Raw genomic sequence first — 14,198 nt, forward strand, 5'->3', positions numbered from 1 at the left:
AACTATCATTTTTATTGGTTATAGATTAGATACAATAAACTGCACCCATTTTAAGTATATAGTTTGATGAGTTTTAACAAATTACAGTAAGATGTAGAAATCTTCTATTACCTCTACAAGCTCTCTTAGGCTGTTTTACTCCTCCCCTTACCCTAGGCAACCACTGATTTATTTGTTTTCTAATGTAATATGTATATTGAGTTGTACAATATATACTATATCATGTCTGGCTTCTGGCTTCTTTTGCTCCGCATGATGTTTCTAAGTCTCATCCAAAACTTCAAATGATACTGATAAATTGATTGTTGTTGGATATATTTTTAGTTTTATTGTTTGCTTTATTTTATTTTATTGCTGAGTAGTATTCCATTGTATGGCTATACTGAAATTTATTTATCCATTCACCCATTGATGGATATTTGGGTAGTTTTCAGTTTGGGGACCTTACGAATAAAGATGTTATGAAAGTTCATTTGAGAAGTGTTTATATAGATGTATATTTTCATTACTCTTGGGTAATTTCCCAGGAGTAGAATTTCTGAGTCATATAGAAAGTGTATGTGTAACTTTATGTGAAACTACAAAAGAATTTTTAAAAGTGGTTATATCATTTTTTATTCCAACCAGCAATGTATGGAGAGTTCTAGTTGCTCTAAATCCTCACTAGCATTTCATATTGTCAGCTTTTTAATTTTAGTAACTCAAATGGATGGGTAGTGGTATCATATAATTTCAATTCTCATTTCCCTGATAAATAATGATGCTGCCCGTCTTTTCATAGGCATATTGTACAATCATATATCTTCTTTTGTGAACAGTCTATTCAAATCTTTTTTGCATTTTAAAAAATTAGGTTGATTATCTTTGTATTGACTTATAAGAGCTATTTATATATTCTGGATGCAAGACTATTTTTAGCGGATTTATTGTGAATATTTTCTTTCAGTCTGTCACTTAACTTTTCATTTACATACAGTGTTTTTAGAAAAGCGAATTTTAAAAGTTTTGAAATTCAGTTTCTCCTCTCTTTATTTTTATGATACACGCTTTTTGTGTTCTAAGAAATATTTGCCTACACCAGAGTAGGGGAGATTCTCTCAGATTTTCTTTGTTTTATGGTTTTAGCTTTTACATTTAGTTCTGTGATTCCTTTTAGGTAACCTTTTGTTAACCCAGAGAGCCCATGTAAGTCATAATGTTGTCCTGCTGATCCCTTAGTGTAGGACTCTTTCATTTTCCTTAATAATTATGTAATGAATTTAGGGAAAACATCTGAGAAAAATAGTAAACTTGTGAATCTCATCAAAGATAATGAGAAAATCAAAGTGCTGAGGTGAAAAATTTCAGGCCAACAGAAGAATATAATTTAAAATGTACTTTATACAATGATCAACATTCACCTTATATCTGTTGTGTATTAAAATAACAGCAATATTGTAATAGCTCCTATGTCTATACAGAAAAGACTCATTAGTTTACAGAGCAGGAATTTTCACCCCATCAATCACCAGTTGTTTAAGCCCCTTCAGCCTGCTCCAGGAAAGCCTAATGTAAGCAAAACTTTCTATAACAAGAATTGAACTGCCCTAATGATAATTTTATTAGATTATTTGCTTATTAGTTACACTATAAAATATGTACAATGCTTGTCTTTTTATAGTATAAGTTTAATTTTCTTTGAAATATTGTTGATTATCCCAGGTAATTGCCTTTATAATAATGACTATGGTAACTGAAGATTAGAGACAACTCAGCACTTAAATAATTGAATGACTTTTTATTTTTTCCAGTATTTTGGGTGGTCACAAAATATTTAAAAATAAATCCTGGGTAAACTTTCCTACCATACATCATCCCAGCATAATTGTGGTGATTTTGCTTTCTTTGCCATATATATATATATATATATATATGTATATATGCATACTTAACAGAATATTTTGCATTATATTTTCATTGTTTCCATGATTTCCTTCATTATTCTTTTTCTCTCTCCTGTCTTCCTTAATTCAAGTCCACGGATATTTATTATTTAAAGTCACTATTTTAAGGACTTAGGGAAATTTACTTTGAAGCTTCCTTTTTCTTCTTTATTTTTTATTGTTTTCTATTTTTTTCTTCATTTTTCTTGCTAATTTCTACTCTAAAGCTTGAAATATCCTACACACACATACATATTCATAAAGTGATCATACTGAGGGTTGATTTGCATATCTGTTTTTGTAATCCTTACTTCAATCCTGGGCAGGATTTTCTAACTCTGTATTGGTTGTTTCACAGCCTGCAAAGAGATACAATTTGTTCCTGAGGCGGCGTCTGATGGTAAACCCAAACCCAGTATTGAATGATGCTGCTTGTGCCTGGATGGCTGCTGTGATAGCCTGGGTGGTTTTTCTTCCAACGGATACTGTTGATTTGGGGGGACTTTGTCACTAATTTCTAGTCTCCAGACAATTGAGGTTTAAAATTGGTGATTTTTAATATTTTTTGGATCTAATAAAATCAATGGACCCTTTTCCTAAAATGTATATACCCTCCTCATACCCACAATTTATGTAATTCCAGAGGTTTATGAACTTCCGTCAGGAATACAGACTTATGAACTACATTATTCAAAGAGAAGCCACTGAGATGTTTGCTTCATTAAATAGGCATTTCTAAGAACAAATCAAATATAAACTCAAAAACACAAATGACAAAATATGATCTTTATGTCATATTTTGAGCAAAACAAAAGCATGATGTGTTTTAACAGAATTCAGTTATGTGTAACAGATAATCAGTTTTTTTGGTTCCAGTTAGCATTCATTGGTTTGTGTTAACAGTCCTAAAACATGGACCTCGTGGTGACTTACAAGGCCAGTGATTTTTCTGTGTGTGTGTATGTGTTGTTTTAATGTACAGATTATCAACAGGGCATGGCATAATGATAGAAGTTTGGGTTTTCTTAGGTAGCCTTTGACTTTTGGAAGAAGGGGAGTATATTTACCCATTTTGACTGTGCACTCTGGAAATAATTGGAGTTGCAATCCTTTTAGCTACTTAGTCTATTCCTTAATTTGCAAACACTCTGAGTGTGATTTTTTGCTGATTCCATTGTGCATATTTTCTGTCACCAGAACTGCTCTTTTTGTACCTAGATTTAGCTAGTGTAAACAATATGATCACTTGTAAATATACTAGTTATTAAAAAATATACAATATGGCTGTCACAGACTTGGAGCAAAAGGACTATTTTTTCCCCTCTAATTTTGTGCTTTAAGTATACTTAGTCTAAGTAATATTTTTTTTTTTTCTGCTCCGATTGGCTTCCACAAATTTTGGTGAACTTCAGAAGATATGCTAATACTATGATGACTTACAAGAGTGCCAGTGATGTTTTTGTTCTGTTTCTCTTTCTTTTTCTTTTTTTAATGATTTATAACCAAGGTACAACATGATAGCAGTTTGAGTTTTCTCGGGTTATTTTATCTTCTTTTAGGAAAGGGGAGATGATTGTGCATCCTTTGGCTGGGGTGCAGAGAATGCAGACATAACCTTTGACTATAATTTTGATACTTAATTTCTACGTTCCCTAGATGTTATATTTCTTTGTTCATTTTTCCACTCGTTTTCTCCTGTGCATTGGGAGCTAGTTCTTTCTGAGACAGATCAGCTATGCTTGTATGTAAATACACCTACTCTCTTCATAGATCACAGTTCAAACATCAGATTTTTGTCTTATTCACACATGACTGATATACATCCATTCCCTTTTATGAGAGGTTTAGCTGGCCTGACTTGGATGAAAAATGATGTAGAATACCATAAAATAAACTCATAAACTAATAGAAACACAGGTTTTGAAAATGAAAACAATCTAGTTCCTCATTTTCAGGCTAGCTAAAGCAATTGGAAAGTTGTCTTATTGACATCTATTGCATCAACTATTTGCATAATTCTAAGTATTACATGTAGGCTCTTATAAGTATTAAATATTACATATTACATATGAACAGTGAAAAAGATTTAATCGGTCAAACATGAAATCTCTTCCTTCTGAAGCTCTCTAGTGTTTTTGCTGTTTGAAAGGGAAAGAATTAATGAAAATGTGAAAGTTTCAACATGTGAAAGTTGAACTTGTAAGTTTGATTATTATACTGAGAGAATTCACACAAATTGAAACAAAGAATTGATTTTTGGCTCACCTGGGAAATTGATGTTGAAGGGGAGAGTTGCATGAGAGCTTCAGCTAGAGAAGCCAGCTAACAAGCTATCTGCTTTCTAATTTTTAACTGCATCTTGATTTTATTTTAATTCTTTAAAAGTTGAATTAGAAGCCATTTTATGAAAACATAGTATAAACTTTGATTATGAGTTTATTTTCTTATAGTGGTATTCTATTAATTGGTCTGTTAGTAATTATATCCCCAAAGTATATGTTAATATGAATTATTTAGTGGACTAATTGGTGTGCTGTTTGATGAAGATAACAAGTCCCTCTCTGAGTACCTATTTCGAGAGCAATGTGTGTGTGTATATATATTCATCTCATATATTGGTATAATTGCACTATTTTTGTTGTGTGTGCCTGTATTTAATATACTTAACTTCCTCCTGAGTTGTTATTGTTTAATCCATTATATGGAATTTCACTTTATGAAACAAGCATAATCTTCTGTTGGTGAAAACTCTGGTTATTTGTCCTGACCTATCATTTCAAGACTGAAAAAAAAATTAGATGGTGACCAAATTTACATAATCCCTTTTATGTTTTTGCCATCTGAGAATAAAACTATAATGTAAGATTGTGTCATTTATGTTTCTTACAGTTTCAAAAAAGTCAACAAAGCAAAGATTCTATCTTCTTCCGAGATGGGATTAGGCAAATTGATTTTGTACTTTCCTATGTTGATGACATGAAGAAAGACGCAGAGATAAAGGCAGTAAGTACTTACCTGAGAGAAACAGGGATAACAAAAAGAAGCACGTCCTATAGTTTGACGTGGATAGCTGCGCTGATTGTGCTATAAAAGTCAGAGGTCCCTGAAGTGTTACTGAAAGCTGAAATTGTGTGAGAAGACTGCAAAATACATAGCCTAAGAATGGACATGTAAAGTCAGTGTTATTTTTTGTAGACTAACTTCTTTTTCTTCTCTTTCCAAGTAACATGTATTTTTTTTATATAGATCACCTTAGATATTAAATATGACATCGAAAATTTGAGGTGTATGTCTGTATAATATTTACCTATTATATGACATTTTCATTTTTAAAATATATGGCTAATCCATCCTATCTGATATAGGCTTTATATTGAACTTTATTCTTGATCCTATTTTATTTTTATTGTAATATTTATCACTTTATGAACTTAATTCATTTCTTTGCTTGTTTACTGTTAACACCATATATTAAGTTTATGAGGTCAAGAACTTTGTCTTGTTCATTGCCATATACCAAAAGCCTAGAATGGTGGTTGGAGCATAATGGATGCTCAATAAATATTTGATGTTTAAAATAATGAGTTAATAAATTATCTATTTGTGTATACACACACACACATTTACTTAAATACTTACAAAGTAAGGTCATATAAAATAAAAATTTTAAAAATGTAGGTATTGTCCCCATAAGACCCTCTACATATCCAGATCTGTCCCTTTCTTTCACTCTTTCCCTGGAAACCTTTCCCCCAGGCCTCTAAAATTCATGAACTGTCCTCATTTTCATCTCTTCTCTGAATGTTCCCTTCAAACCTGGCTCCTCATTGAGGTTTGTTGCTTCCCCTAACAGCCCTCTCAAGTGGTGGTGGTTTTCTTTACACAGCCTCTCCTTGGAGATGGGGAAAGTACCGATTGCCTTCTTTGTATCTTGTTGTTGATTATGCTCCATTCTCCCTCCCTTGTCCCTAAATTCCAAGCTTTACATTTAATCATATTTATTACTAGCCTGCATTCTTGCTGTCATTTATCTGTCCCTGGGTCTTCCCTTTTATTTCTCAACAATTTTAGCTCCTGGCTCACTGTCAGTTCTCCAGCAATACTCCTTTGTTTAGTCATTGGTAATCTCAGTGCATACATGCTTGGTTATTTTGGCACTCTGGCCTCTCTGTTACTTGTACTACCTTATCCAATGTTCTTAGCCTCTACTCTAACTCAGCCATTCACTCCCCTAGAACTTGTCATTGCTATTAACTGTGGCTCTTTATAATCTCATTCCATGGGTCCAGCTATCTGACCAACCCCTCAGATCTGACCCATACCCTTCTTCTTTCAACCTCACCAGGACCAGATAAGATGCAATTATCTTACCACCTTTTCACTCCTCCTTATTCTTCTCTTTCCTGTCTTTATCCAGCTTAAGTCTCATTGTCAACAATTGTAATGACTCTATTATATATACCAAAAGTGTCTTACCCTCTCTCAGTTGTATTTACCCGACAAAACAACAACTTTAGTTAAACCCAACTCTCCACCTCCTACATGCCAGCACCCAGGAAGAAGGAAAAGCATACTGTTCACTGATACATTTTACCTTATATTTGTGCCCATGCACAAAGGGGCCCTCAACTGGGCCCTTGTGGTGTCTAGCAGTCATACTTTACTTCCCTATTCTATTGTCTCCCACCCTCCTAGATGACTATTTTATAACTTTTTTTCTCTTCTTATACCTCTAATACCTCCCCCCGCCATCTGTAAGCTAGCTGACCACACTTTTCTGCCTCACTGAGAAAACTGAAGCAAGTAGAAGAGAAATTCCGTATATTTCTATCACCATATCTATCTATCCACAAGCATTTTCACCTGTATAATATACACATCCCTTCCTGTTACCATAGATGAACTCTTTATACTTACATCTAAAGCCAACTCCTCCACTTGTGCCCCAGATTCTATTTCTTCTTGCATACTTTTAAGGAGCCCCCAAGACCATCCTCAGCCTTAGGGATTCATTAGAAAGACTCACAGGACTAAGCATATAGCATGCTCATGGCTATGTTATATTACAGTGAAATGATACAAAGTAAAAGCAGCAAAGGGAAAAAAACTCCATGGGAAAAAGTCCAGAGAAAACTAAAAGCAAGCTTATAGAGTCCTCTCCTAGTAGAGTCACATAGAATAGCCTTAATTTCTCCAGCAATGATGTACGTCAACACATATGAAGTGCTGTCTCCTGGGAAAACTCATTAAAATCTCAATGCCCTAGGTTTTTACTAGGGGCTAGTTACCTTGTCACATTTTGCCTACCACATACCAAAATTCCATACTCCTAGAAGAAAAGTAGATGTTCAGCGTAAACTGCACTGTTTGTACAAACAGTTTAGGCAAAGTGAGCCACTCTTGCCAGTTCTGGGAATGGTGAGAATTCCCCTGGAAAGGCAAAGTCCCAGACACCAGAGCCAACCTTTGTAAAGTCTCAGGCAGGCCTTTCTACGGATAGCAGTTTCATGCCTGCTGTATTAACTCTTTTCCGTACACTTCTTTAGGGATATTGCTCCTACAGTTGTTTCCTCTTTCTCCTAAATTATATTTTGTTTTGTTCTTTACTGGCCTATTCTTTTCAATAAACAAATATGCTATTAATTTTTCTGTATTAAAAAAACAGCAAGAATGAAAACCTTCTGTTCCCAGTTTCCCTACCAGTTACTTCTATTTCTTAAATTCCTTTTGGCCCGGTCCTTTCTTAAACACATTCCTTTCAGCCCTTCACCCCAACCACTCTGCTCATCTCCATGTATAGAGCCAACGGTTAGGTCTCAGCCCTCATCTTACTAGACTCATTAGCAACATTTGACACTGTTGATCATTCCCTTCTTTGTTGCATATGTTCTTCACTTGACTTTCAGGAGTCCACATTCTCTTAGTTTTTCTCTTATTTCGCTAGTTTCTCCATCTCAATCTTTTCTTCTCCCAGATCCTTCATTGTTGTAGTGCTTCAGTGCACAGTCCTTAATTCTTGTCTTTTCATAGTTCACACTGATTTCCTTGATGATTTCATTCTGTCTCATGATTTTAAAACCATATATGTGCTAAGTCCAAAGTTAACCTTTCCAGTCCATACTTCTTTCCCACATGTGCATAATTAAATGACTATTCTGCATTTCTGTTTGGAAATCTCACAGACATCTCAGACTCAACAGGTCCAGAATGAATTTCTGAGCTTCCTTCAAAAGCCTGATCCATCTACAAGTCTTCCCCATCTATGACAATTTATCGTGCCTTTCAGTAGTTGTAAAGAATGTAACTTACGATATATTGTAAGTGGTCCTGCTCGATTACTTTTCCACATGTATCCATAGAAAGTAAATACCATGGAAATTTGACACCCACCACCATTCATTTTTAAAAAATATATGAAGAAACAGTTTTTTTAACAGTTGACATTTTATATCATTTATTTTTCTCATTCACCTAAAATTTCTGACTTTCCCCAGATTATTTTTTCCTAGTATAAATGTTTTATCTTTGAGAGTCTTTTACTGTTCATTCAATCAAAACTTTATCACAACAAATATATGTATATTGAATCAAATGTTTTTATTATCTTTAACTGTAACATTCTAAACCTTAAAATTGTTCTTTGGTATTGAATTATTTTTATAATGGTTCATTTGCATAATTGATAATGCATCATGAATATGATGCAAAATTTGGCAAGTAATTATCAAACATAAAAATAAACTCCTTATAAATGCAGTGATTAATGAGATGGACAGAGGGGTTTTACAATTTCATGGATCAATGGGAATTATTTCTAGAATGAGATGGTTCAGCTTCAATTATATTTCCCTTATGTTTTTTATATATGTTACTTTAAAGGAAAGTTGTTCAGATAAGTAAGACACTGTCCATCACTGAGCAAATAAAACAGAAGTGTCCTGCATAATTCTGTCGATTTATCTTGCCATAGGAAAGAAGAAAAGAGTTTGAAGAAAATCTCAGAAAAACAGGTCTTGAGTTGGAAACTGAAGACAAAATGGTAAATGTAGTTGTCACTTTATACAAGAATCTTACTGTTTTAAGTGTTGTTTTCTTCTATTATGGCCTTTGAATAGATTTTGTGTTTGCGGGCAATACAATAGCACTTTTGGCTGCAAATATGCGCACTGACAGCCTGTAGTCTTACAGGTAAGCAGATCAGTTCTCTGAATATGAGATGCTTAGAGGAACACTTTAAAACTGGACATACATCATTTCTATTCAGGATACAAAGAAAGGCAAGACATGGTCTTTGTTTCATAACTGTCTCGGTTTGAAGGCTGCCCATAATCTAGTAATAGTTAACCTGGCTATGTTGCAGCATAACCTGCTATTTAACTCAACGCAATCTTTCTGTTCATGAATATGCTGAACTTTCTTTAAAACTTCCTTTCATTTACTGTTTTTCTAGAACTTCCTTCAAAATTGTTCTTGAAGACGTATTTAAGATCCCATCCTGTCTATGAAACTTCTAATAATTTCTAGTTTTAATAATCTATAGTTCTTATTTCTCCAATTTTTACTGAACTAATAAATGTATATTATACCACACAATCTATAATTTAAATATTCTCCTATGTAATGAACCCTTATTACCTAAAGTTCTTCCTGTTTGTGTAGGCTATATACCAAAGAATCTGGGTAAGAAGAGTGAGTGCATCTCATAGTTTGTATGTATCCCTTATATAACCTAAACAAAATTCTTGGCTCACAGCTAGTCACTAAAACTTAAGAGATTGCCCAGAACCACATATATAACTGGGATTTAGGGCTGAGTGTACATTGACCCTGAAATATATTTTTAAAAATACTGTCTATCTCTGTGTGTCTCTGTATGTTTCTGTTTCTCTTTCTCTCTCTCACAAATATATATAAAAAGTATAAATGTATATAGTTATGAATATATATATATTTTTTAATTTTGTTTTCTCAAAGTTTTGCTAAAAAAGTAGATTATATAAAATTGTGTTTCTTTCCTTTAATCAGCTCAGTAACAAACTGATCAGTAAGCTTTCTGTTATTTTGCCTATTTTATGTAGGACTCTGAAGATGGAAGAACTTATTTTGTTAAGATCCATGCCCCTTGGGAGGTATTAGTTACTTATGCTGAAGTGTTGGGAATCAAAATGCCTATTAAGGAGAGTGATATTCCTCGACCTGAGCATACTCCCCTAAGCTATATTGTTGGGCCTGTGAAACTCCCAGCAAATGTGAAGTATCCTCATCCTGAATATTTCACTGCCCAATTCACCAGACATCGGCAGGAGCTCTTCCTCATTGATGATCCATCAAGCTTCTTCCCATCCTCATCAAGAAACAGAATTGTAGGTAGAGAAGACCTTTGAGCACATCCCTTCAAGTATGGGATGTGTGCCTGTGTGTGCTTTTATACATGTGCATGTTCAGTATTATGTCTGTAGGGTGTTTTTGTGTAGGCGATAAGCAGGTGGACATTGTTAAATTGTGATTGAAAAAAAATGTAGAAAGCCTAAAGTTCTGAAATGTGATAGTGTCTCTTTGTACTTACCTTGTAGGTATACTATATTCTCTCAAGGTGTCCTTTTGGCATGGAGGATGGTAAGAAAAAGTTTGGGATTGAAAGACTACTAAACTCTAAGACTTATTCATCTGCCTACCCACTCCATGATGTAAGTATAAGTTTGATTTTTACATACTGATTCCATTTTCTCTCTCCCACATTCAAAGTTTGCCTTGTCGGGAAGGAGGATGTTTCATTTGCTTCCCTTTTTATTACAAATTGCTTAATTCTCTCTCATGACAGGAAATCCCCAAAGACTCCCTGGTTCCAAGCTGATAACTTTACTAGCTATGCTAAAACACATAGTTAATGCCTCTTTTTTTTTTTTTTTTGAGACAGAGTCTCACTCTGTTGCCCAGGCTAGAGTGAGTGCCGTGGCGTCAGCCTAGCTCACAGCAACCTCAAACTCCTGGGCTCAAGCGATCCTCCTGTCTCAGCCTCCCGAGTAGCTGGGACTACAGGCATGCACCACCATGCCCGGCTAATTTTTTCTATATATATTTTTAGCTGTCCATATAATTTCTTTCTATTTTTAGAGGTGGGGTCTCGCTCTTGCTCAGGCTGGTCTCGAACTCCTGAGCTCAAACGATCCGCCCACCTCGGCCTCCCAGAGTGCTAGGATTACAGGCGTGAGCCACCGCGCCCGGCCAGTTAATGCCTCTTGACATTGAAGTTTCAAATGGAAATTCATTGAACAAATTATTACATTTGCACATGAACTTTATTTAGAACCTATTTTGAAAATAGTAGTCACATTAAAAGAACATTTTAAAATATAATTATTCAGAAATTTCTATCTGAACTCATCAGTTCTTTTCTCACTTATAAAGTTCTGAAGCTGTAAAGGATTTAAATTACATACATTCTGGTATTCATTCATCAAACACATAATTGGCTTCAAATATTATATGTAAAGTATTTTGTTAGGTATTGGAACAAAACTCTGAATCCAAACTCACAGTCTAGGATTTTCTTAGAAATAAAGCATGTGTACAACTGCAATAAAGGCTTTGGTCGATAAGAACAATACAGATGTTATAAGAATTGAGATTCAGAAGAATGTTTCTTTGGGGCTGGCAAATTACTGTACAAAAATATTGAGCTTTAAAGTTTAACAAAGAAGTAACATTTTACATGATGCATTAATTCAACCCAACCTGCAATCTTGGCCTGGCAATCAAAACTCTGCCTAGTTTCTGCGTGTTTCTGAGGTAAACCTTCTCCTTTGGATAGCCAGTGTTTAAATTTCACCACCTGTTAGCGGTAGAAATCGTGTGGCTGAACTTATATATACTGCCTTGAGATCATCCCTTGGAACTTTTGTTTCTTTTGCTCTAGTTTTACTCTTCCATACTTATAAAACACTTTTTAATGATATACTCTCTTTGCAAGAAATACATTTCTCAGGAATATGGAAGAATATTTCAATGTTTCCATTGAAACAAGTGACAGCTAAATCATTGCCCATTTTTTTTTTTTTTTTTGAAGGTAGCGTTGCTGTAACAGTTCCAAAAGCCCAAAGCCAAACTCTTTCTTTTCCAGGACTTAAACTATCATGGCAGCTTCCCTCTGTAAATATTTATTCAACAGCATGAAAGTTAACTCTAGGTCAGTTTAAAACTGATTAGTTTATTATTTTTTATATGTTTCCCATAAGGGTACAGCAGAATTTTCCAGAGTAGCTGTTTTCAATAAGATTGTCAATTTAGGTATATTTAAGTGCTAGAGAAAACAAACATTCCTCCTCCCTCCTCCAATACAGTCAGTATCTTCAGGGGATTGATTCCAAAACCACTGCCCCACCCCCACCATGAGGGTACCAAAATCTCCAGATGTTCAACTCCCTTTTTTAAAATAGAGTATTTGCATCTAACCTCCCATATACTTTAAATCATCTCTAGATTACTTATGATATCTAACACAATGTAAATACTATGTAAATAGTTGTTATCTAATGTATTGTTATCAGTGTATTGTTTTTTAACAAATTTGTATTTTTATTATTGTATAGTTATGTTTTATTGGTTTTTTTCCTGCATTTTTTTTGTTGTTTTGTGTTTTTTTTTGTTTGTTTGTTTTGTTTTGTTTTTTGGTTTCTCTTTTTTTTTATTTTTATTTTTTTAATTTCAGCATATTATGGGGGTACAAATGTTTACGTTACATATATTGCCCTTGTGCCCCTTTCCTCCTGAGTCAGAGCTTCAAACGTGTCCGTCCCCCAGATGGTGCTCATCGCACTCGTTATGTATGTATATACCCATCCCCTCCTTCCCCCCTCCCATCTGCCCAGTGCCCGATGAATGTTATTCCTATATGTGCACTTAGGTGTTGATCAGTTAAAACCAATTTGATGGTGAGTACATGTGGTGCTTATTTTTCCATTCTTGGGATACTTACTTAGTAGAATGGGTTCCAGCTTTATCCAGGAAAATACAAGAGGTGCTATATCACCATTGTTTCTTATAGCTGAATAGTACTCCATAGTATACGTATACCACATTTTATTAATTCACTCATGTATTGATGGGCACTTGGGTTGTTTCCACATCTTTGCAATTGTGAATTGTGCTGCTATAAACATTTGAGTTTTCCTGCATATTTTTGATCCTCTGTTGGTTGAATTTGGGAATGTGAAACCTGTAGACACAGAGAGCCTACTGTATGCATTTTTTCCCCTGGGGCAAAAGAACTCTTAGAGCAATATGGATTCTAAATAATGACATGAACATTTATTAAAGCAGAGAGAACTAAAGTAGGTTAATAAACACTTTGCAATGCATTCTTTGTCAATCTTCCTGAAAAGGCTTATTAATTTTTTGGAAAATTTTGAGGATTATTTTTGCTTGTTTATTCATTTTTTAGGGCATCAGTTCTCTTCTTACTACGCCATATCAAAAGCCAAATTAATATTCTTAGTCATCAGCACTTTTAACATCCAACCTTTCAGTAGAGTCATTCAGGTTCACAGGAAATTCAATGTTACCAAGCTGTCATTAGAGATAGCCATAACTAAATGTTAATTTTACTTTTTTCCTTTCTTTTCTTCTGAGTGCAAGTTTAGGTATTGGATTTTTCCTCACATGCCTTACAGAATCATTTTTACAAGATACCCAAGTAGACTGTATTTTTCTTTTTTTTTTATTTCATTTCTCATGGTATGGTAGGATTAGTTTCAGAAGAAGAAAAATGTTGGAATCTGGATGATATATAATCTTATGTGTTATCATATAGAGCTTTTCACATATGCTAAATTTTGAACTGGATAGTCATTCAGTGTCATTTTTAGCAGTTCATTTGTCTATATGAACAGTGAAAAAGAATGTATTAAACAGCTACTGTGTACACAGTACTTTGCTAGGCCATGAAGAGACATTCATAAAGCTACTCAGTATCTAACAATGGGGAAAGAACTTAGGACTGAAACAATGCTGAAGCACTTAAGTGCTAAAGTTTGTTATAATATTTAAAGTTCTATGGAAATAGTTATCAGTGAGAATAGGAATCTCTTCCTGTAATAGCAGTATGACTTTGGATTAATCACTTAACTTTGCTTGAGGTTTAATTTTTCTATCTAGAAAATAAAAGTGTTAGCCTATTTCTAAGTCCTAGCCAGCTATATAGTGATGTGAATCTCTGAGCTGTGAGCATTATGTTCAAATCTGAGTAGAGAAGAAAGGGCATTCCAGGTCAAATGAACA

The 14,198-nt window shown here is 34.2% G+C and overlaps 1 protein-coding gene across 1 annotated transcript in view; it reads left to right on the plus strand.

Annotated features, from left to right (window-relative positions):
- Positions 1 to 14,198, plus strand: part of ANO5 (anoctamin 5) — a 69,415-nt gene that overhangs the window by 16,674 nt on the left and 38,543 nt on the right. Inside the window, exons 4-8 of the mRNA XM_069470563.1 lie at positions 2,281 to 2,322; positions 4,812 to 4,925; positions 8,893 to 8,961; positions 10,001 to 10,285; positions 10,496 to 10,609. Coding sequence (XP_069326664.1) covers positions 2,281 to 2,322; positions 4,812 to 4,925; positions 8,893 to 8,961; positions 10,001 to 10,285; positions 10,496 to 10,609 — 624 coding nt within the window. The remainder of the gene's footprint in view (positions 1 to 2,280; positions 2,323 to 4,811; positions 4,926 to 8,892; positions 8,962 to 10,000; positions 10,286 to 10,495; positions 10,610 to 14,198) is intronic.

The sequence above is a fragment of the Eulemur rufifrons genome, chromosome 6 (assembly GCF_041146395.1).
Source record: "Eulemur rufifrons isolate Redbay chromosome 6, OSU_ERuf_1, whole genome shotgun sequence".
NCBI lineage: Eukaryota > Metazoa > Chordata > Mammalia > Primates > Lemuridae > Eulemur > Eulemur rufifrons.